Source organism: Ictalurus punctatus, chromosome 2 (assembly GCF_001660625.3).
Source record: "Ictalurus punctatus breed USDA103 chromosome 2, Coco_2.0, whole genome shotgun sequence".
Classification (NCBI taxonomy): Eukaryota; Metazoa; Chordata; class Actinopteri; order Siluriformes; family Ictaluridae; genus Ictalurus; species Ictalurus punctatus.
In genome coordinates, this window is record NC_030417.2 from 13,253,953 (window position 1) to 13,275,589 (window position 21,637).

General features: G+C 37.0%; 1 protein-coding gene across 2 annotated transcripts in view; it reads left to right on the forward strand.

Annotated features, from left to right (window-relative positions):
* LOC108258098 (dynein axonemal assembly factor 5) overlaps positions 1–19,061 on the forward strand; it is a 38,995-nt gene extending 19,934 nt beyond the window's left edge. The window contains exons 8-13 of one of the 2 annotated variants that reach the window (XM_053687956.1): positions 143–311; positions 1,741–1,888; positions 6,853–7,003; positions 13,756–13,912; positions 14,122–14,313; positions 17,576–18,365. In XM_053687956.1, the coding sequence (XP_053543931.1) occupies positions 143–311; positions 1,741–1,888; positions 6,853–7,003; positions 13,756–13,912; positions 14,122–14,313; positions 17,576–17,883 (1,125 nt within the window). In that variant the 3' untranslated portion in view covers positions 17,884–18,365. Of the gene's footprint in view, positions 1–142; positions 312–1,740; positions 1,889–6,852; positions 7,004–13,755; positions 13,913–14,121; positions 14,314–17,575; positions 18,366–18,719 lie in introns of those variants that run through there. The other variant, XM_017456477.3, reaches the window with a different exon arrangement.
* The last annotated feature ends 2,576 nt before the right edge of the window (positions 19,062–21,637 follow it).

Consider the following 21,637-nt stretch of genomic DNA (forward strand, 5'->3'; position numbering starts at 1 on the left):
TTATTATTTTGACCTGTGTAAATGCAAACCAATGCAATATTTGACAATAAAATAACCAACTGTTAATGTCTAAAAGTAATGATATATATATAATATATATAATATATATAAAACAATATCTCTTACATGTTCTCTTTTTCAGGCAGAGGAGTGTGTATTGACATTGTCTCTAGTGCTTGGTCTCAGTAATGTGCATGAGCTGTACAGACAGCACATGGCACAGTTGCTGCAGTGGCTGTTGGAATCCCAAAACTCCTGGTCCACACACTCTATCCAGAAAACCCAACTGGAAATTATCACCTTTCAGTCCGGTATGTGTTGGCATATTTTTATATCTTGGTGGGAATATCTGACAGTTTTGACCTTGTGAGGAACATTTGTAAAATGTTTTTTTTTTTTTTTTTTTTTAAACGAAGATTAATTAGCCGCATTAATCATTGTCAACGGAGAGACATTTGACAGTAGGGCTCCCAGGCTATCATCAGGAGATTGCAAATTTGAATCCCTAGGATTCCACAGCCATCCAAGGCAAAACTGGCCATGCTCTGTGGGTGAGGCACACACACAAACGTTGTTTGGCATTTAAATCAACGGCAATTCCAAAAGCCCTGTTATGAAAAATCAACTTGTATGACACTCACACTGTAACCATAACACCACTTCCTCTGCCTTCTGATTGTATCTGCTAATCTGAATGGTTATTTATCTAGAATTATTAACATCAATAACAAGATTAAATTGATTCTTCAATATTTGAGATATGAAACATATAGAAAATCACTTGATGTCACACTGTGCTTTTCTGAAAGTTAAACTTTATAAACTTTTGGAGGCAGTCTACTGTGATGAAAAAGACAACAGTAGTGCTTTTTAAAAGCAGCCACATGTTTGATTACATGTACATGTGTGTTGGCAGTTATAGAAAAATGCCTATTGTGAAAGCAGCCCAAGGCATGGCTTTAAAAAAAATCTTCCATAGTTAACCTTTTTCTTTGGGAAATTCACCACAGTTTGTGATTTGTAATTAATTTAGTGGCCAGTAAGTAGCTGAACTCTGTCCTTTAGGCCCACAGTTCAATCAGATTGAGGAGATTGTTTGTCGTTGCTATACCTTTGGAGGCTGAAAATCAAGAGAATTTAGTGCTTAGTGTGACTTGTCTGTATACATTTACAGCTACAGTGGTACACCATGAATGACATTGCAAGAATGTTCAGTGATTAAACCAAAAATAGCTAAACTGTTGTTGTTTTTTGTTGTTTTATTACAACATTGGAATATGATGCAATTAAATATTTCAATATGTCATGTCTTCCTATGTTCACTGACTAACAAGACAAAATTTTCACGGGCACTGTGTTCTCCATATTTATCTTTCTTGCTTAACCCCAAGTTGGGACCTGATATCACAAATTTTTTCAGTGTTGGAAGTTCTGCTGTTAGCCTCTAGTGTAATGTGTGTTTTTTTTTTGGCTATCACAGCAAGAAATATCAATACAAAAGCTAAATATTTGCTATGTTAGCTAGCTCAACACTATAACTTGGATGGGGTCCTTTTGTATGGAATAATGTCAGCTTGGCAGGGGTAAATGCCTGTCACCATAGCTGTTTCACAGGAACTACTGCAAAAGTCTTAAGTTGTCTTAGTGATGCTATAATCACTGCTGCTGGAGAAATATCATGTCCCATGGACATGTTTTGGATATTAGTATGTTGCTAATTGTGTGAGTATGTTTCCCCAGGCCCAGTGGTTGGAGAATTTCTCCCAGAGCTCATGCCTCTATTGAAGAATTGTTTATTGCCCAGTCAAGACCCAGAGATGCGGCTACACATTTTCACTATGCTTTCCAAGCTTCTGTTGAATTCTAGCAATACACTGGATTCACAGGGGTAAGTTACTAACTCTTTCACACACAGCTATATCAGAAAGTAACTGAGCAGTCCCTCCAGGATTTTGCTATTTTAATGTTATGTCATCACACCGCACATTCATTCAAAGCTCTCTTTGATTCAAGTGTATTGAACATGAATACAGGAAAAAGGTCTCATGTACCACCAAACATCACTTCAAAAGACAGTGCATTTTCAATTTCACCAATTCAAGTAGTTTTCCATTAAAAAAGCACAAAAAACTCAGTGATATTGAAAAAAGGCCACAGCAAAAGCAAGCATTTTTGACTGCAACAAAAAAACTCCCTGAAATACTGAGGCTGCAATATTTCACAGCCTGGCTAGAACAATTGAGTTTGTACCTCACTAGAACAATTATAATTTGTAGCACATATTTGTGCGGCACACAGGTAATTGCTTTAAGACTACATAGGAAGCCTGACTTCCCCTAAAATTTTATTCAAATGTAGCAATGAAATGTTTACCAAAGTGTCTATATTATTCATTAATTTTGGTGGAATTCAATATTTGAACAAATCAAATGATCAAATATCTCTGCAATATTGCACTGTTCATTCATTAAACTCAAACTCTTAAAGGGGAACAGAGCAGTCTGCATGAAAATCTCCTTTGAAGCCCCAACATACACAGCTATTGAAGCCAGTGCATCAATTAGTGTCTGATTAGATCATCATGTACTCACTGTTTTAATGGGACAAAATATTAACACTCATAGGAAAACAGGCTTTTAACGCTTCCTTTTCTTTGGGAGTGAATCGAGTGTGGACAGGTGGGTTTTGCACAGGGGAAAAAAACAGTTCAATGTTTATTGGACATTGTGCTCTTTGATTGTCCTGCCTGAATGCATGGCTTCTCCTTATGATTATTGGTAGAACTATCAAAGGGGCAGAACCTCGTAAACAGCTGCTAATCAGTAAATCAGGAATGAACAAGGCTGACATCTCAATCTGAAACTAATCAGCATCAGTCGGAACAGCTTGGAAGCCACTGTAGGTGTAATTTGTAAATATTCTAAATAAACTGTAAGTATAAAGTTCTGTTTGATTATTTGCATTCATTTCTGAAATAAACTAGCTAATTGTCATTCTTTCTTTTTGGAAAGAAATGGCAGACACTTCTATTGTTCACTTGTCTTGTGATGCTCATACTTAGGAGAAGAGACTTAAACAAAATGGCAGACCAACACCCAATATTTTAATTCAGGGAGGGGAAAAAAGGTCCTTGAGCGATAACGTGTTAAAACAAGTGCAATAATATAACCCTATTGTTCATCTCATAAACGTACAGTGGTGGAAGTTTGTACAAGTTTGTGAAACCTTTAGAATTTTCTATATATCTGCATGAATATGACCTAAAACAACCTTTGATTTTTCACACAAGTCCTAAAGGTAGAAAAATAGAACCCAATTAAACAAATGAGACAAAAATGTTATATTTTTTTATTAAGGAAAATGATCTAATATTACATATCTGTGGGTCGCAAAAGTATGTGAACCTCTAGGATTAGCAGTTAATTTGAAGGTGAAATTAGATTAAGGTGTTTTCGAACACAGAGGAACCCATGGTAACTTCAAAGCAACAAAAGGCCTCTCTCCCATTGGCTAATTTTAATGTTCATAAGTCTGCTCTCCAAAAAGAACATTGCTGCCCCTCTGCAGTTTGCTAAAGACTAATGGAAATATGTTTTGTGGATGGATAAGTCCAAAATAGAACTTTTTGGTTTAACATGTTGTTTGAGGAAAAGAAAACACTGCATTCGGGCATAAGAACCATAACTCTTCTTAGAAACATTGTGGTGGTAGTATCATGGTTTGGGCCTCTTTTGCTGCATCTGGGCCGGGACAGCTTGCCATCATTGGTGGAACAATAACTTCTGAATTATACCAGTGAACCAGTGAATAACCAGTGAAAAAAACGGAAAATGTAATTACATCTGTCCATGAACTAAATCTCAAAAGAAAGTTGGTCATGCAGTAAGAAGACCCTAAGCACACAAGTCTACCAAAGAAGGATTTAAGAAGAGTAAAGGTAATGTTTTGGAATGTCATGTCAAAGTCCTGACCTTAATTCAATAGAAATGTTGTGGAAGGACCTGAAACAAGCAGTTCATGTGAAGAAACCCAGCAACATCCCAGAGTTGAAGCTGTTCTGTACTGAGAAATGGACAAAAATTCTTCCAATCTGATGTGCAGGACTGATCAACAGTTACTGGAAATGTTTAGTTACTGTTATTTCTGCACAAGGGGGTCACACCACATACAAGGGTTTACATACTTTTGCTACTCACAGATATGTAATATTGGATCATTTTCTTCAATAAATAAATAGCCAAGTATAATATTTTTGACTCATTTTTTTAATTGTTCTCTTTATCTACTTTTAAGTCTTGTGTGAAAATCTGATGATTTAGGTCAGATTTATGCAGAAATGTAGAACATTCTAAAGGGTTCACAAACTTTCAAGCACAACTGTATATAAATAAATAAAATGATAAATTTACATCTAAATAAAATTCACTTTTGTCAATGCATCCCCTGATTTGATTACCGAATGGATCTTTAACAAAATATACATAAGAATTACATGTTGTTAAAATTAAGCACAATTCAAAATCCACCCTTTATTGATAATTATATCTATTTCATATTTATTCATTTATAGCTACACTGTAAAAACATATGCTCGCAGCTCAATATTCCTGCAGATAGCCCAGTGGTCATTGTGTCGGAGTGGGGCACACGAGCTCCTCAGTTTGCATCCCGCTGTCTGCAGCAATAGTTGAGCTCCAGACTTGTATATAGGTTCTTTTATTTTCCATCTATAATCCATTTGGATGGCAGGCCCAGCTCAGTACTGTTTCGACCTTTGCACCTAGCCCTCCAAATAATAGTTTGATTCGCAAGTTTTGTGTTCTTTGGGTTGAACATAAATACATTTTGAAAGACATGAGGAAAAAATAAAAATAGTAATAAGTGAAATTAACCTTTTAAATAACCTAAATAAGCATGGTTGATGGAGTAACGGAGTACAAGCAAAAACGTTCAGTTCGAGTACATTGTTCTAATTAGATTTGAAAATAACAGTGACATCAAATCAGTCAAAAATGAGATATATAATGTGTGTATATATGTATATATATGTGTGTGTGCGCGCGTGTGTGTGTGTGTGTGTGTGTGTGTATATATATATATATATATATATATATATATATATATATATATATATATATATATATATATATATATATATATATATATGTATGTGTGTATATATATATATATATATATATATATATATATATATATATATATATATATATATATATATATATACACATACATATACATATATATATATATATATATATATATATATATATATATATATATATATATATATATATATATATATATATTTCTTTATTTGATCTCAATGTCACTTGCTTTTGCCACCAGTATTGCTGCTATACTTGTGCTGCTGCATTACACAATACACCCATTTTTCAAGTGGTCAAAAATATTGAGATGTACCTGATGTTTCTTTTTGCCCAGGTGTGCCCTGATAGTGTTTAAACAATTAATTGCTCTGAATATCTAATCTTGGTCTGAGCCCTGGCTTTTGGCTCTGTGGATGTATTTATTGTTCAATAAAAAGGATAAACCAACATGAAGAACAGAGAACTGTCTACTGGTCAAAAGCAAGCCATTTTGAAGCTGAGAAAAGAGGAAAAATCAATTAAAGCCATTGTACAAGCATTGGTCATAGCCAATACAACTGTTTGGAATGTTCTGAAAAAGAAAGAAACCACTAGTGTACTAACAACTAGACATCAAACAGATTGACAAGGATAACAACAGCGGTTGATGACATTGTGAGAGCTGTGAAGAAAAACCCCAAAACAGTCAGTGACATCACCAACCACCTCCACAGAGCAGTGGTGAATGCATCACAATCTAGACATTGAGTGCAGACATATATTCATATCACAAGTTTTAAACCGCTCATCAACACCAAGAATCAGAAGACCAGATTAGAATTCACAAAGAACTACAGAGATGATCCTCAAAAGTGATGGAAATGCCAAACTGTGGAGAAAGAAAGGGTTTGCCCATGATCCCAATCGTACAAGCTGATCGGTCAAGCATGGTGGAAGTAGTGCCATGGCTTTGGCTTGCATGGCTGCTTCTGGAATGTACTCGCTAATCTTTATTGATGATGTAACTCATGATGGTAGTAGCAGCGTGACTTCAGAAACATTCAGTCTACCAGTTTACAGAGAAGCCCATCTGTTCTAATTAGCAGGAACTTCAAAATGCAGTAAGACAATGACACTGCCAGAACAACAAATGACTTCATCAGGGGAAAAAGTACAAGGTTTTAGACTGGCCAAGTCAATTGTGGTGGGTACCTGAAACACGAGAAATAAGAAATATACAGCATATTCAGAGACATATTAAAAGACAGCCCTAGGCACAAATTTGTACCTGCGTGTTGAAAGAATGTGTGTGAGATACATAAGTCACATTTAGCATAACGTTAGAGAGTCCGTGATAAACATTAATGATTTATGTCCAATAATGTTTATTGCTGACTCTCTAATTTTATGCTAAATGTGACTTACTTTAGCAAATGGTCATTGACTCTGGCAAATAATTATAGGCAGATATTCATTCAGCATCTATAGAGTGTAATATACTTTTTTGTATAATGTATAATATACTTTTTATGGCCATCAGTGTTGTTCCTGGTTTGTTTATTTAACATATGGAAATGGAATTACAGTTTGCATTAATGGTTTTATATCAGAAGTTCAAACAGTGAGGAGCACTGGCAGAGGAAGTAGTAGGCTGCTGCTTTTCTCCCGTTTACTGTGGGCTGAAATGCTGATTTGTGGCTAATGCAAGAAGTGAATCATGTATCTATATCTACCTCCATTTCTTTAGGAATTTTTACAAGTACCTAGAGGTATTTCTGCAGGAGCTTCTGTTGCCTAATCTGGTGTGGCATGCAGGCCGTACTGCTGCCGCAGTTCGGACTTCAGCTCTCAGCTGTCTACTAGCTATGCTGCAGGGTGGAACTCTTTCAAAGGAACAGGTAACACAAACGGATACATTAGTTTTATGCTCTCTCTGGGTTGGGACTGGTGGGACTGTTACATTTTTGTGCAGCAAAGAAAATTTTGTGCAACAAAAAATCTTAGTACCACTTGCTTTTTCGTATCAACTTCTGTAAGTAAATACTTTTACTGACTGACATTCTGTTGTCAGCGCTAAAATAAATATTGCTGGACTTAAAAAGTGCAACTAGTTTAGAATTGTATTAATTTGCAAGAAAAACAAGTTTATATGACTACTACATTCTTGCTTGCTTAACAAAGCTTTTTGAAGTTGAGTAAATTGGAAATCAGTACTAAGAAATATTAAGTTATGCCATTTAAACTAAATGTCAAGAACTGCAACTAAACTGTGAATGATAAAACTTTCTGACGTTAACAAAAACGTTAATGAAAATCAGTAGTAAGAAGTATTAATTTTGCCATTAAACTGAAAAACACATTTCATGTGAAACTCTACCACAAAACATTAAATCTGGTTTATAATAAATAGAAAAGACATTATAAGAAAAATGAAATTTATTTAATTAATCCCACTCAGCAGTACCAGAAATTGTATAAAATGTGTAAAACAAACACCTGCAATAAGAACCACGTTTAGTTAAGGAAACTTCACATGCAAAATAACATTCATTTCAATACTTTTGGCATGATCCATTGATTGAAGTGCACCACCAATAGTTGGTCCAACAGACAACTATAAGTCGAATATAAGTAATTAAGTAAGTAAAGCTTTATTTACATATGTTTCTAAGGCTAGAAAATGCTTCAGAATAAAATATTAAATCCATATATTAATACGCACAAAACTGCCACCAACAGACAGAAACAGTAAAACACCAAGAAATGTACACACAAAAAAACCACACATGCACACTACCTGCGATCGTGATTGATTAAAAAAAAAAATTACAAAAACCGTTTTTAAGCTGTCTCTTAAAAGAGGCTGTCGATAGTCTAATATCAAGGGGGTGACAGTTTCTAGTTTAAAATAATTTTTTTGGGCATTTCTTGCCGGTGTCAGCATTTAAATTATACCCTTTTTTCTTTTTCATCAATAATTTTGCGTTATCATTTCATTTGTTGTATTTTTCACTTTCCCCGTCTCCCGCATTTTCATTTTTATGCTTTTGTTCTCTTGTTTAAAGATAGCAAGCAGAGACCCATCCATGTTGGATCTGTGTAAAATAAAATAAAATAATCATATGTATAAAATATCATTAAATAAAATATATAAAATAATCGTGTGTATATATATATATATATATATATATATAAAATAAAATAAACAATAATCATAATAAGAGTACGTTGAATACCCAACATGGCAAACATTCAGCTTGTTCAGTGTGTTGAGTGCAGGATGTTACGTTATTCTTCCACTGTCCTTAGTTATAGCTTTATTTGTGATAAGTGTATCTTAGTTAGCTCTCTGACGAAGATTGCAGCATTAGAGGTGCACATCCAGGCTCTAGAGAGGGTTAGCAAGAGTGAGAGCAGCATAGTTTCTGTAGGGGAAAGTCTGGATGGCTTAGACGGAGTTAGCAATCCCTGAACTCTGCCATTAGAGCCTCACAGTGGGACAGTGGGTGACAATTCAATGGCATAATCACAAAATCAAAGCTAAGGCTCACTCACAGGAGCACAATTCCTCTCCGCTTCATGTGCATAACAGGTTTGCTCTACTCAGTGAGGCACCTGCTGAGAAGCTTGAAAGAGCTCTGGTTATTGGAGACTCTATCTTAAGGCACGTGAAATTAGCTAGGCCTTTAGGGGCACCACCAGCACTAGTTAGGTGTATACTGGGAGCTAGGACACCAGTCTTAGGCAAGCATAGGTTTTCAAAGATAGTTTTTCACGTAGGAGCTAATGATGTACATCTTTGTCAGTCATAGGTTACTAAGAGTAAAATTGTAGAGTTGTGTAAATTAGTGAAGGTGATGTCCAGTGCAGTAGTATGCGCTTTCATACTACGTGGTGATGTAGCTTATAGCAGGTTATGCTTGCTGAACTGCTGGATGTCCAGTCAGTGCTCCAAAAACAATGCAGGCTTTATAGATAATTGGAGTAGTTTTGAGGGCGAGGCTGGCCTGTTAGGGACTGACGGTATTCATCCCACTTGGGAAGTGCTGTTCTTAATTCTTGCAGCATAGCTTAGTCTCAGAACAGATCTAGTTAATTGGTGACAATTCAGAGCCAAGACCAGGGAGCAGACAAGCAGGCTAATCCGACCAACTGCTAGGTGCACTGAATCATCACTTAGGTTCCACTATATTGAGACTGTCTGTTCCCCTACCTAAACAAAAATGTAGAAATATTCAAAGTTTGTTTTAGCAATATAATTAACAATAAATTAAATTATACCGAATGCATAGCCAACACCTTTGGTCTGAAATTATGACTGTTAAATATTAGATCTCTTACATCAAAAGCGCTTAATAATTAATGAAACTATTACTGATCAGGAGTTTAATGTACTATATCCAAGAGAAATGTTGATTAAACCAAATGATTATGTAACATTAATTGTAGCTAGCCTTCCCAAATACAGCTTTATACATCATTCCCATCTAACTGGCAGAGGAGGAGGTATTGCAGTTATTTATAATGATAATCTAGGTGTCGCACAAACAAACCTAGTCATAAATTCAGTGCGTCAATAAGTTCTTTACACTAACATAACACATGTAGCCACAAAAAAGTAAGTTCACTTAGTCGATTCCGCTAATTATTATTTACAGACCCCCAGGATCATATTCTGAATTCCTTCGTGAATTTGCGGATTTCATCTCTAACCTGGTTGTTTCTTTAGACAAAGCATTAATTGTTGGAGACTTTAATATTCATTTTATTAACCCAGATGACCCTATAAGAACAGCTGTTGTCTCCAGTCTAGATTCAGTAGTGGTTAATCAGAACGTAATAGGACCCACTCATAATGGTGGTGACACTTTGATCTAATACTAACATTGGATTAAATACAGAAAATATAGTAACATCTCCACAGTCTGAAGCTATCTCAGATCATTATCTCAAATGTGTCTAAATCATAATATATGCACCTTGCCACACTACTGTGTCAAACGTACATTCACATCAGCTACTGCATAGAGTTTTACCAATAATCTCATCGAGTGATAAACTATGACTGGATCACTGTCTAATCCTATAGAACTTGATCAGGCAACTGCATGTTCCGCTACATGCTAGATAATGTAGCTCCACTTAATAGAAAAATAATTGGAGAAAAAAAACAGCACCCTGGTATAGCAATCACACATGCACCTTAAAATAGACCACTCAGAAATTACAACATAAATGGTGTTAAACTAAATTGTTAGTATTTCTACGGTTTTCTTTTCATTTTAATTTATTTATTCATTTTCATGTGATTCATTTACATGTGATTCATTTATATGTGATACATTTTCATGTGATTCATTTACTGATTTGCTTCTCTTTAAATCCAGATTTAGACTGTGATATAACAAAGGTCTTTCCAGATTATTACTTTCCACACTGTATGAGATAACCCGAGAAAAATTGGCTGAATCTATAATATAATTTGTTCACCATATTAGGTTTAAATCCTCTAAAAAAGATTCACAATTGACTAACATTACTCTGTTCCAGTTCGCATCCTTCAAAGCATTGGCATGTTTTGTTTACTCTCACAATCCCCCAAACACACACACACCCAAAAAAAAGTCTCCATAAAAATAAAAAATGAGACAGCAGTGTTCCCCACAATAACCAAAAGTTGTCCACAATGTGAAAACAACTCAGAGAGTAAGCTGAACTAACCAACAAAATTACCAAGACAAAAAGTTCCAGTAAGAGGTAAAAACCCCTACTGACTTCAAGTCTGATAAACAGTCTGCACACAATAACAAATATAATGTCCTTAACTTTTAAAGACTTGTACCAAATAATATAACAGTGTAGGACGTAAAGCCGAGGAAAAAACACTAATACAATTATATAAACAGAAACTCTAACCCAGTCAGAGCCTCAAAACAGAGAACCACATTAATACAGAAGTAAATTTAATAGGAGTGAGTCCACAAAATCTAGGCGAAGTAATGCAACGGAGATATCTTCAGTAAAAATCCAAATACTGTAGAGCTGGAAGGCAGAGTGCAAAAAATAATAAAAGAAGAGCGAAAAAGATGCCGCTGTGTAGGTGATGCAGTTCACCCTGATATCAAGACTTTAACATAGTCTCCTGTTTCCTCCGTTGAAATAAATTCCTTCTGAACACCGTTAAATGTAATGCAAAGCCGAGCTGGGTGAAGTATTCCATAGCGAGCGCCCTCAATAACCCGACGTTGACGTCGAACCTCCTTAAACGCGGCCCAGGCCCGGGCTATCTTGGCTGTGTAGTCAGGGAAAACGGAGATGATCAAATCCCTCACTTTAATCCGCTGGATCTCTCTCGCACGGCGTAAAATGTCAACACAGTCACTGTGACACTGGAATCCGCACACAATCGCTCATGGTCGCCCACCAGGCTCAGGCCTCGGCTGAAGAGTCCAGTGGGACTGGTCCAAAACCGGCTCCTTCTCCAGACCAAACTCCTCCCCCAACAAGGCCGCCACAGCAGCAGGTGTACATGTGTCAGCACCCTCTGGAACTCCCACTATCCTAACGTTATTGTGCCGTGACCTCAACTCCAAATCCTCACATTTATTCTCTAATTGAGTCACGGTCTCAGTGAGAGACTTGACAGCAGTCTTCACTCGAGCTATGTCATCGGTGCAACCGGAGAGAGCGTGCTCCATTTCCCCAACAATACGTTTCAGTGTTGATATGGCAGCCTCGATAACGACTTTATCTAGCCAGCTGTGATTTCACGGCCTGCAGGTCAAGCTGAACAGCAGACAGCGCAACCCTGAAAGTCTCCTGGAGCTCCCCTTCAAAAACAGGCGATGTCCCTCCTCAGCAAAGCCAACAGCTTGAGCCCGAGTGCGGCGTAGTCTGGGTCACCGCTCGGCGACGCGGACTCAGGGGAAGAAAGGGACTCGCTCGCGGCGCACACACTTGGCCTCACGCGTGTCTGAATGCTACCATGGGTTTTCGTGTTCTTTCCAGACATTTTAATGTACCACAAAGTTAAAAGTGCAAACAAGGAAACGGTGTAGAATAAGTCAAAATCTATTGTATGACCGAAACGCGCTAATTAATTACAATTTTAATCGAAATCAGCAGGAGCCTCCAACTTCGCATCCTACTCCATTGAACTCCGAATTCGAATCTCAATAATGATAGTATTTCAAACAGCATGGAAGAAGACCCTCCTGAACAAGTTTGTGAAACTTTTAGAATTTTCTATATATCTGCATGAATATGACCTAAAACAACCTCTGATTTTTCACATAAGTCCTAAAGGTAGAAAAAGATAACCCATTAAACAAATGAGACAAAAATATTATATTTATTTATTGGGGAAAATTATCCAATATTACATATCTGTGAGTGGCAAAAGTATGTGAACCTCTAGAATTAGCAGTTAATTTGAAGATGAAATTAGATTAAGGTGTTTTTGATCAATGGGATGACAATATATAATGGACAATGGATGACACAGAGGAACCCATGGTAACTTCAAAGCAACAAAAGGCCTCTCTCCCATTGGCTAATTTTAATGTTCATGAGTCTGCTCTCCAAAAAAAACATTGCTGCCCCTCTGCAGTTTGCTAAAGACTAATGGAAAAATGTTTTGTGGATGGATAAGTCCAAAATAGAACTTTTTGGTTTACCGTGTTTGAGGAAAAGAAAACACTGCATTTGGGCATAAGAACCATAACTCTTCTATGAAACATTGTGGTGGTAGTGTCATGGTTTAGGCCTGCTTTGCTCTATCTGGACCTGGACAGCTTGCCATCATTGATAGAACAATGAATTCTGAATTATATCAGCAGATTCTGAATTAAAATGTCATAATGAAAAGACAATACCAAGAAATTTAGCCAACAAAACAAAATTGAAAACTCATTCCCACTGTAAATATATAATTAATTAAAATTTGGCATTAATAATGTTTTTCTATAAGTTAGATTAGGTTATAAATGCAGATGTAAGTGGGAGTCTTTAGTGGAATTGAAATTCAATCTTTAAATATTGTTTTCTTCTCTTTACCTTTGGGGGCACTTTATAATGATACAACTTTATTTGTGGTTGATGTGTTCAAAATAGAAACATATTTCAGTTCAGGGAAACTTGTAGTTTTTAGAACTATGCAGTACTAACTATATGTACAAAATATAAAAATTTGACCACATGAAGGGTTTTTGCAGGTTGCCATGCACAAAAGTGACAGTTCAGATGGTAATTGAAGTGACGAGGTTTAAACTAATTGTGGCCATGTCTGATTTGGAAGCAGTTATTATCAATAATAATAAGTCTCAGCTACACTGTTCTACTTACCTTTTAACTTCTCTGCTCACTCCACCCAGCCCCCCCGCCCCCCCCACCACCATTTCCATGACATTTTTATACTGATGTGTATCTACAGAACAATCTTTTTAAAACCACCTTTTTCATAATTTTTGGACTTTATAATGCTTAATGTGTGGTACATACATGTTGAAGAGAGACTCCATAGACATGAATTTTCAGTCATAAAGCTTCCTCTCACTTTAATCATTGTTGGTGTTTTTTATCCATACATATAAAAGCCTTCAAGTGTTTCACAGCCTGTGTCACATGTTAATTGGTGTGTGTTTTCTTTTAGGTTCTGAATATGGAGGCAGAATTCAGTGCTTATCTAATTTCAGCACTGGAGGAAGACTCGCAGCTTTCTCGCCTGTTGGCCTGCAGATCAATTTCCTCATTCATTACTGTTACAGAACAATGCCTTAACCCAGACACACTCAACAAGATCTACCCAGGTACACACATGCAAAATAACACTAAAACATCTACAACACAGCTTTACCATGACATGCTCAACAAGATCTACCCAGATACAGCCTTCACTCACAATCTCATCAATCACAAGCTTCTCTTCTCTTTAAAGGGTTGATCCTTATACATTTCTGAATACATTAATTTTATCTCGGAACCACACATTGTATATACTTATTTGTGTGCACTGTAGTGCTTTTAAAACGGATAGATGACAGCAGCCAGGAAGTGCGAGCAGAAGCTCTGAAAGCTCTGAGTGTGTGGCTCTCATCTTTAGACAAGAACCATAAGACACACACATACTGCCCCAATCTGGAGTTCATTTTCCAGCATTTGCTGCTGTACTTGGATGACCCTGACCACCAAATCCGGCTTATAGTACTGGGTAAGGATTAATGTCATATGTTGATGTTAAATCATGACTGTTTTTATGGTGTTAATAAAATGTTAGTATTTGACAAAGCCAGAAAAGTTTTTTCCCTAGTTGTCAGGTATAACAATGTCTACAGGTTCTAAACTTATTTGTCCTAAAAGTCCTAAAATGTGTTTACTTGATATCTGCAGACATGTAGACCCATTTTTCATCATTTAAGTAATGAGAGAATGTGCATGTGAATTCTCCCTGTTGGCAATAGCTTTTGATGTTTCAATTGTAGAGAGAGCAAAGTTGTTTGTCAAACACTAATACATTAAAAGAATAATTGAATAGGTAAAAGAATAGGTGAATAACCTACTGCTTGTCTCAGATTATGGATGTGCTATTATTTTGGCACTGTTGGACTTGAATGCAGCATTGGACCCTACTGAGCATATTTTAATCATCAAGCTTGAAGATATGGGCTGGTTTGACAGTAAATATCTTGCCTGGTATGGATCCTATTTGACAACCCGACAGTTGTTAGCATCAACGGATATTCTTCAGAGCTTAAATATGATGTACCACAAAGTTCTCTTTAAGCCCCCTGGTCTCTGTAATTCAGAGACATAATGTTTGCTTTCATTTCTACATTGGTGGTATACAGTCATGTGAAAAAAACAAATATACCCCATTGAAATTGTTGGCTTTTTTTGACATATTTGGACAAGCAAACATTTGATCATCTTCGAAACAGTGCCTTTTAATAAAGTTGTTCTACATTTCCTTGTGGTTTTGTTCATGTATCTTTTTCAGTCATTAATTCAATAGAAATATCAATAGATGTGATATTATTCTGTGGAAAAAGTAAGTACACCCTTGGCCTCAGAAGCTAATATTGTTCCCTTTAGCAGAAATAACTTCTTGTATGCATTTTGCATAATTGTCCACCAGGCTTGCTGGGATTTTTGATCACGCTTCCAAGCAATATTTTTTCAGTTGCAAGATGGTTATTTGCATGTACTGCCCGTTTCAAAACCCCCACAACATTTCCATGGGATTCAATCTGGGCTTTGACTAGACTATTCCATAACCCTCCATTCTTCTTTATGAGCCATTCTTTGGTGGATTTGCTAGTGTGCTTAGCATCATTATCCTATTGTGAGGTCTATTTTCGGTTAAACTTCAACTTTCGGACAGATGGTTTTACATTATCTTCAAGCACTCTTTGATTTGATGCAGAATTCATAGTTGAATCTATGAATGCAAGCTGTCCAGTCCCTGAGGCATTGAAGCAACTCCAAACCATAATTTTTCCACCACTGTGCTTCACAGTTGTTATGAGGTGCTTATCCTGAAAAGCTGTCTTTGGTCTGCGCCAAACATGTCTCCTGTTTTAGTGGCCAAACAACTCTATCTTTGATACATCTGTGCAGAGCACATTATTCCAAAAGGCCTGGTCTTTGCCTATATGGTTATTGGTAAACTGTAGTCTAGTCTGTTCTTTTTAGACAGCAAAGGCTTTTTCCTGGCATGCCTCCCATGTAGGTCAAATGTGTGCAGTCTCTTTCTGATTCTAGAAGCATGTACTTTGACACCAACAGTTGCAATACTTACTAGCAGGTGCTGTGATGAAAATTTGGGGTTCCTTAAGACTTCATTTTACATCAGACTGTTCTTGGCTGGGACGGTCAGTCCTGAACAAATTGGCAGTCTTTTGAAATCTGTGCAACTTGTAGATGATTTTCATTACAGTGGAATGTTGTATTTCAGATCATTTGGAGATCTTTTTAAATCACTTGCCTGACTCCAAGGCATCCACAAACTTTTTTTCTGAAGGCCTTACAGAACTGTCTAGATTTTGGCATGATGACACCTCACACTTCAATAACAAAGGGAACACCAGGCACTAGATGTGAGAGATTTAAATAAGACAGGCTTCATCTGCACTACCTAAGAAGGTTCTAATCACTGGCAGGCATAAAATCTTGAACACCTGATTCTAATTTTATGGATTTGAAGGGGTGTACTGACTTTTTCCATTTTACTGATCTGTTGGGGGGGGTTTTGTTCATGTAAATTGTGAAAATTACTACAAAATGTCAATTTTAAGATGTCATTCATCAAGATGTCAAGAGTCTACCAACTTTATTAATAGTCACTGTTTCAAAGAGGATTTGCTTGTCTAGATATGTGAAAAAGCCAACCATTTTCATGGGGTGTACTTATTTATTTTACATAACTGTCCAATTTTATCCTCAGTTTGAGTGAGGTTGAGCAGCAAAGGTATGGAAAGGAAAAGCTTGGAAGCATGGATGTATAGGAACTTTAGAACCTGGTGTGTGAGGGTGTTGAGGAAGACATGCAAAATTTTAGCTGAGCTGTGGGCTCACGTTTGTTCAGCCTGAGTTTTTTAGCGCACTTTCAAAACCTTCACAAAACCAAAACAACTCAACAAAAATGGGTTCCAGCTAGCACAAAGTCATGTTCAACTTCACTTTATACGCAGTGTGTGTGTATGTATGTATATATATATATATATATATATATATATATATATATATATATATATATATATATATATATATATATATATATATATCACAAAAGTGAGTACACCCCTCACATTTTTGTAAATATTCGATTATATCTTTTCATGTGACAACACTGAAGAAATGACACTCTGCTACAATGTAAAGTAGTGAGTGTACAGCATGTATAATAGTGTAAATTTGCTGTCACCTCAAAATAACTCAACACATAGCCATTAATGTCTAAACCGCTGGCAACAAAAGTGAGTACAGTGTCATGTGACTTGTTAGTGTTACAAGGTCTCAGGTGTGAATGGGGAGCAGGTGTGTTAAATTTGGTGTCATCACTCTCACACTCCCTCATACTGGTCACTGGAAGTTCAACATGGCACCTCAAAGAACTCTCTGAGGATCTGAAAAAAAGAATTGTTGCTCTACATAAAGATGGCCTAGGCTATAAGAAGATTGCCAAGACCCTGACACTGAGCTGCAGCATGGTGGCCAACACCATATAGCAGTTTAACAGGACAGGTTCCACTCAGAACAGGCCTCTCCATGGTCGACCAAAGAAGTTGAGTGCACGTGCTCAGCGTCATATCCAGAGGTTGTCTTTGGGAAATAGACGTATGAGTGCTGCCAGCATGCTGCAGAGGTTGAAGGGGTGGGGGGGTCAGCCTGTCAGTGCTCAGACCACACGTGGCACACTGCATCAAATTGGTCTGCATGGCTGTCTTGTCTCATCTCAAACTTATTTGTTTCAGATGGTGTCAAGCATGTGTGGCGGCAACCAGGTGAGGAGTACAAAGACAAGTGTTTCTTGCCTACAGTCAAACGTGGTGGGAGTGTCATGGTCTGGGGCTGCATGAGTGCTGCCGGCACTGGGGAGCTACTGTTCATTGAGTTAACCATGAATGCCAACATGTACTGTGACATACTGAAGCAGAGCATGATCCCCTCCCTTCAGAGACTGGGCTGCAGGGCAGTATTCCAGCATGATAACGACCCCAAACACACCTCCAAGACGACCACTGCCTTGCTAAAGAAGCTGAGGGTGAAGGTGATGGACTAAACCCTATTGAGCATCTGTGGGGCATCCTCAAATGGAAGGTGGAGGAGCACAAGGTCTCTAACGTCCACCAGCTCTGTGATGTCGTCATGGAGGAGTGGAAGAGGACTCCAGTGGCAACCTGTGATGCTCTGGTGAACTCCATGCCCAAGAGTCTTAAGGCAGTGCTGGAAAATAATGGTGGCCATACAAAATATTGACACTTTGGGCCCAGTTTGGACATTTTCACTTAGGGCTGTACTCACTTTTGTTGCCAGCGGTTTAGACATGAATGGCTGTATGCGGAGTTATTTTTAGGGGACAGCAAAGTTACACTGTTATATAAGCTGTACACTCACTACTTTACATTGTAGCAAAGTGTCATTTCTTCAGTGTAGTCACATGAAAAGATATAATCAAATATTTACAAAAATCTGAGAGATGTACTCACTTTTGTGGGATACTGTCTCTGTGTGTGTGTGTGTGTGTGTGTGTGTGTGTGTGTGTGTGTGTGTGTGTGTGTATATATATGTGTGTGTGTGTATGTATGTGTATGTATATATATATATATATATATATATATATATATATATATATATATATATATATATATATATATATATATATATATATATATATATATATAATATGTATGCATGTATGTATGTATATATACATGTCCTCTGTTTAAGTGTATCATGAACTTTTATATAACTCACCTAACAGGAATCAATTAAATGTGTTTATTGTTAGTTAGTTTTGTTTTTACCTTTTCCTCAACTAGAAACTGGCACTGATAAGCTCAGTGCAATCATGTCACCTAGCTCATGTGCCTCTGTGTATCTCCCTGTTCTCTCCAGAGGTTTTGAAAGCCAGCTGTGTTGCAGATCCTGTTCTACTGCAGCAGAAAGTGGAGGAATTGAGAGAGAAACAGTGCAATTCTGAGTACTGTGATCAGCTACTCCAGTACATACAGTCCCTCTGATGCACACTCACAGAGTATAGTCCAGCATACAGTGCATCCGGAAAATATTCACAGCACTTCACTTTTTTCACATTTTGTTATGTTACAGCCTTATTCCAAAATGGATTAAATGAATTATTTTTGTCAAAATTCTACAAACAATACCCCATAATGACACAGAGAAAGAAGTTTGTTTGAAATCTTTGCAAATTTATTAAAAATAAAAAACAAAAATGGTTCCTCAAACCATTCCTGAACAATTAGTCATTCACTTTAACAAGACATTCTGTGTGTCTGGCAGGTCAATCTTCGACAGTGTACATTTTATTTATACATTTTGGTCGTCTCCAGGTTATTGGGCCTTGAAGATTGGTCTTATATTTATGGACTAGGAAAAGGCCTTTGACCGGGTTGAACATGAATATTTGTGGAGGACATTAGAGAATTTCAGATTAAACTCCATTTTCATAGCCATGATCAAGGTTTTGTACAGTGACATTGAGATGGTACAGACGTTAACAGTGCTTTATGTACACCTTAGTGTATAGGGGTATCAGGCAGGGCTGCTCATTGTCCAGCATACTACAGTGATGCTTGAAAGATTGTGAACCCTTTTGAATTTTCTATATTTCTGCATAAATATGACCTAAATCATCATCAGATTTTCACACAAGTCCTAAAAGTAGATAAGGAGAACCCAATTTAACAAAGAAGACAAGAATATTATATGTGTTCATTTGTTTATTGAGGAAAATGATCCAATATGACATATCTGTGAGTGGCAAAAGAATGTGAAACTTTGTTTTCAGTAATAATAAACATAAACATAAACTTTATTTTATAAAGCACCTTTAAAAGCTACTTCTCAAAGCGTTGTACACAAAATAAGCAATACACAGAAAAATAAAACAAAAGTTAATAAGAATAACAACATATAATAATAATAATAATAATAATAATAATAATAAAAGAAGACATCAGCAGTCAAATGCAAGTTTTAAAAAGTGTGTCTTAAGTTGAGCTTTAAAAATTCCAAAAGTCTGAGCTTCCCTGAATACAGGAGGAAGAGAGTTCCAAAGGGAAGGAGCATAGACAGAAAAAGCCCTGTCAGCCATAGATTTTAGGCAGGTTTGTGGAACAGTTAACAAATTGCACTGTGAGGAGCGCAGTCTGCGATTTGGGGTGTAAGGGATTAATAAACCAGATAAGTAATGAGGAGCCAAGCCATGTATTGCCTTGTATGTCAACATCATGATCTTAAAATCGACATGGAACCTGACCGGGGGCCAGTGCGAGGACTCCAAAATAGGAGTAATATGTTCACATTTCCTGGTTCCTGTCAGGATCCTGGCAACAGAGTTTTGAACATATTGCAATTTGTTGATTGTGGATTTAGACACTCTGGCTAAAACGGCTTTACAGTAATCTAGACGAGTTAGAGCAAATGAGTTAATCAGCTTTTCAGCCACAGAGAAGTTTAGCATTGGGTGCAGTCTAGCTATATATCTGAGGTGAAAAAAGGATGCTTTAACAGTGCTCTGAACAAAAGAATCAAATGTAAGGCTGGTGTCGAAAATTACTCCAAGGTTCTTCATTTTACTTTGAGTCTCTAGAACAGAGCCATCAACCAACAGAGACAATGGACCAGCTTTGAGAATTTGATGACGGGAACCTATAAGCATAACTTCGGTTTTCCGGCACAGAAATGTATTATTCATCCATGTTTTTATCTCAGAAATACAGTCAGAAAGAAAACAAAACAAGGTTTTCACCAGATTTTGAGTGAAAAAGGGTATTGTCAGCATAAAAGTGATAATGGAGGCCGAGCAATCACAGCAGATGCCCAAGTGGAGATAGATAAATATAGAAGAGTAGAGGGCCTAAAACTGAACCCTGAGGAACACCAGTGAGCACAGAGCTAGTGTCAGACCTGTAACCACCCATAGAAATAAACTGGGAACGGTCAGTAAAATAGGATTTAAACCAGATTAAAACTGTCCCAGACACACCAAAAACACTTTCAAGGCAGGTAAGTAAAAGACCATGATCCACAGTATCGAAAGCAGCTCTAAGATCAAGAAGAATAAGAATGGAAGTAGCACCAGAATCAGAGGCCATCAACAAGTCATTGGTAACTTGACCAACGCCGTTTCAGTGCTGTGAAATTTACAAAAACCTGAATGAAGGGGTTCAAAGAGGTTATTAATTGTAAGATGATTACATAATTGAGAGGCAACAACACACTCAAGCATTTTTGCCAAAAACGGAAGATTTGAGATGGGAAAAAAATTGTTAAAATCATCCACCACAACATTTTCTTTCTTTGGCACAGGTGTAACAGCAGCAGTCTTTAGTACTGCTGGAACGACCCCAGTCTCCAATGATTCATTTATAATGCTGAGGATAGTAGGGCACCAAGTATCGAAGCATGATTTAAATAGGTTTATGGGAATTGGATCAAGCAAGCAAGTGGTTGATTTCATGCTGGATACCTCCCTTGTGAGAGCCTCAGAATCAAGCAGTGAGAAATGAGTGAAAGAAACACCAGTGAACCCAGATAGATGAAGGGGTGAAGAGGCAGAGTCGGGTCTAACAGAAATTTCTTTGCGAACATTATCAATCTTAAAATTAAAAAACTAAAGAAAAGAATTACATATCTGCTGAGAAACAGGCAAAGTGGTAACAGCATTAACTTGAAGCAATCTGTTTATGGTTTGGAACAAGTGTCTGGGATTATTTTGATTGTCTCCAATAGCCTGAGAGAAGTAAGATGATCTTTCAGTCTACATTAGTGCTCGGTAATCACCCAGAAGA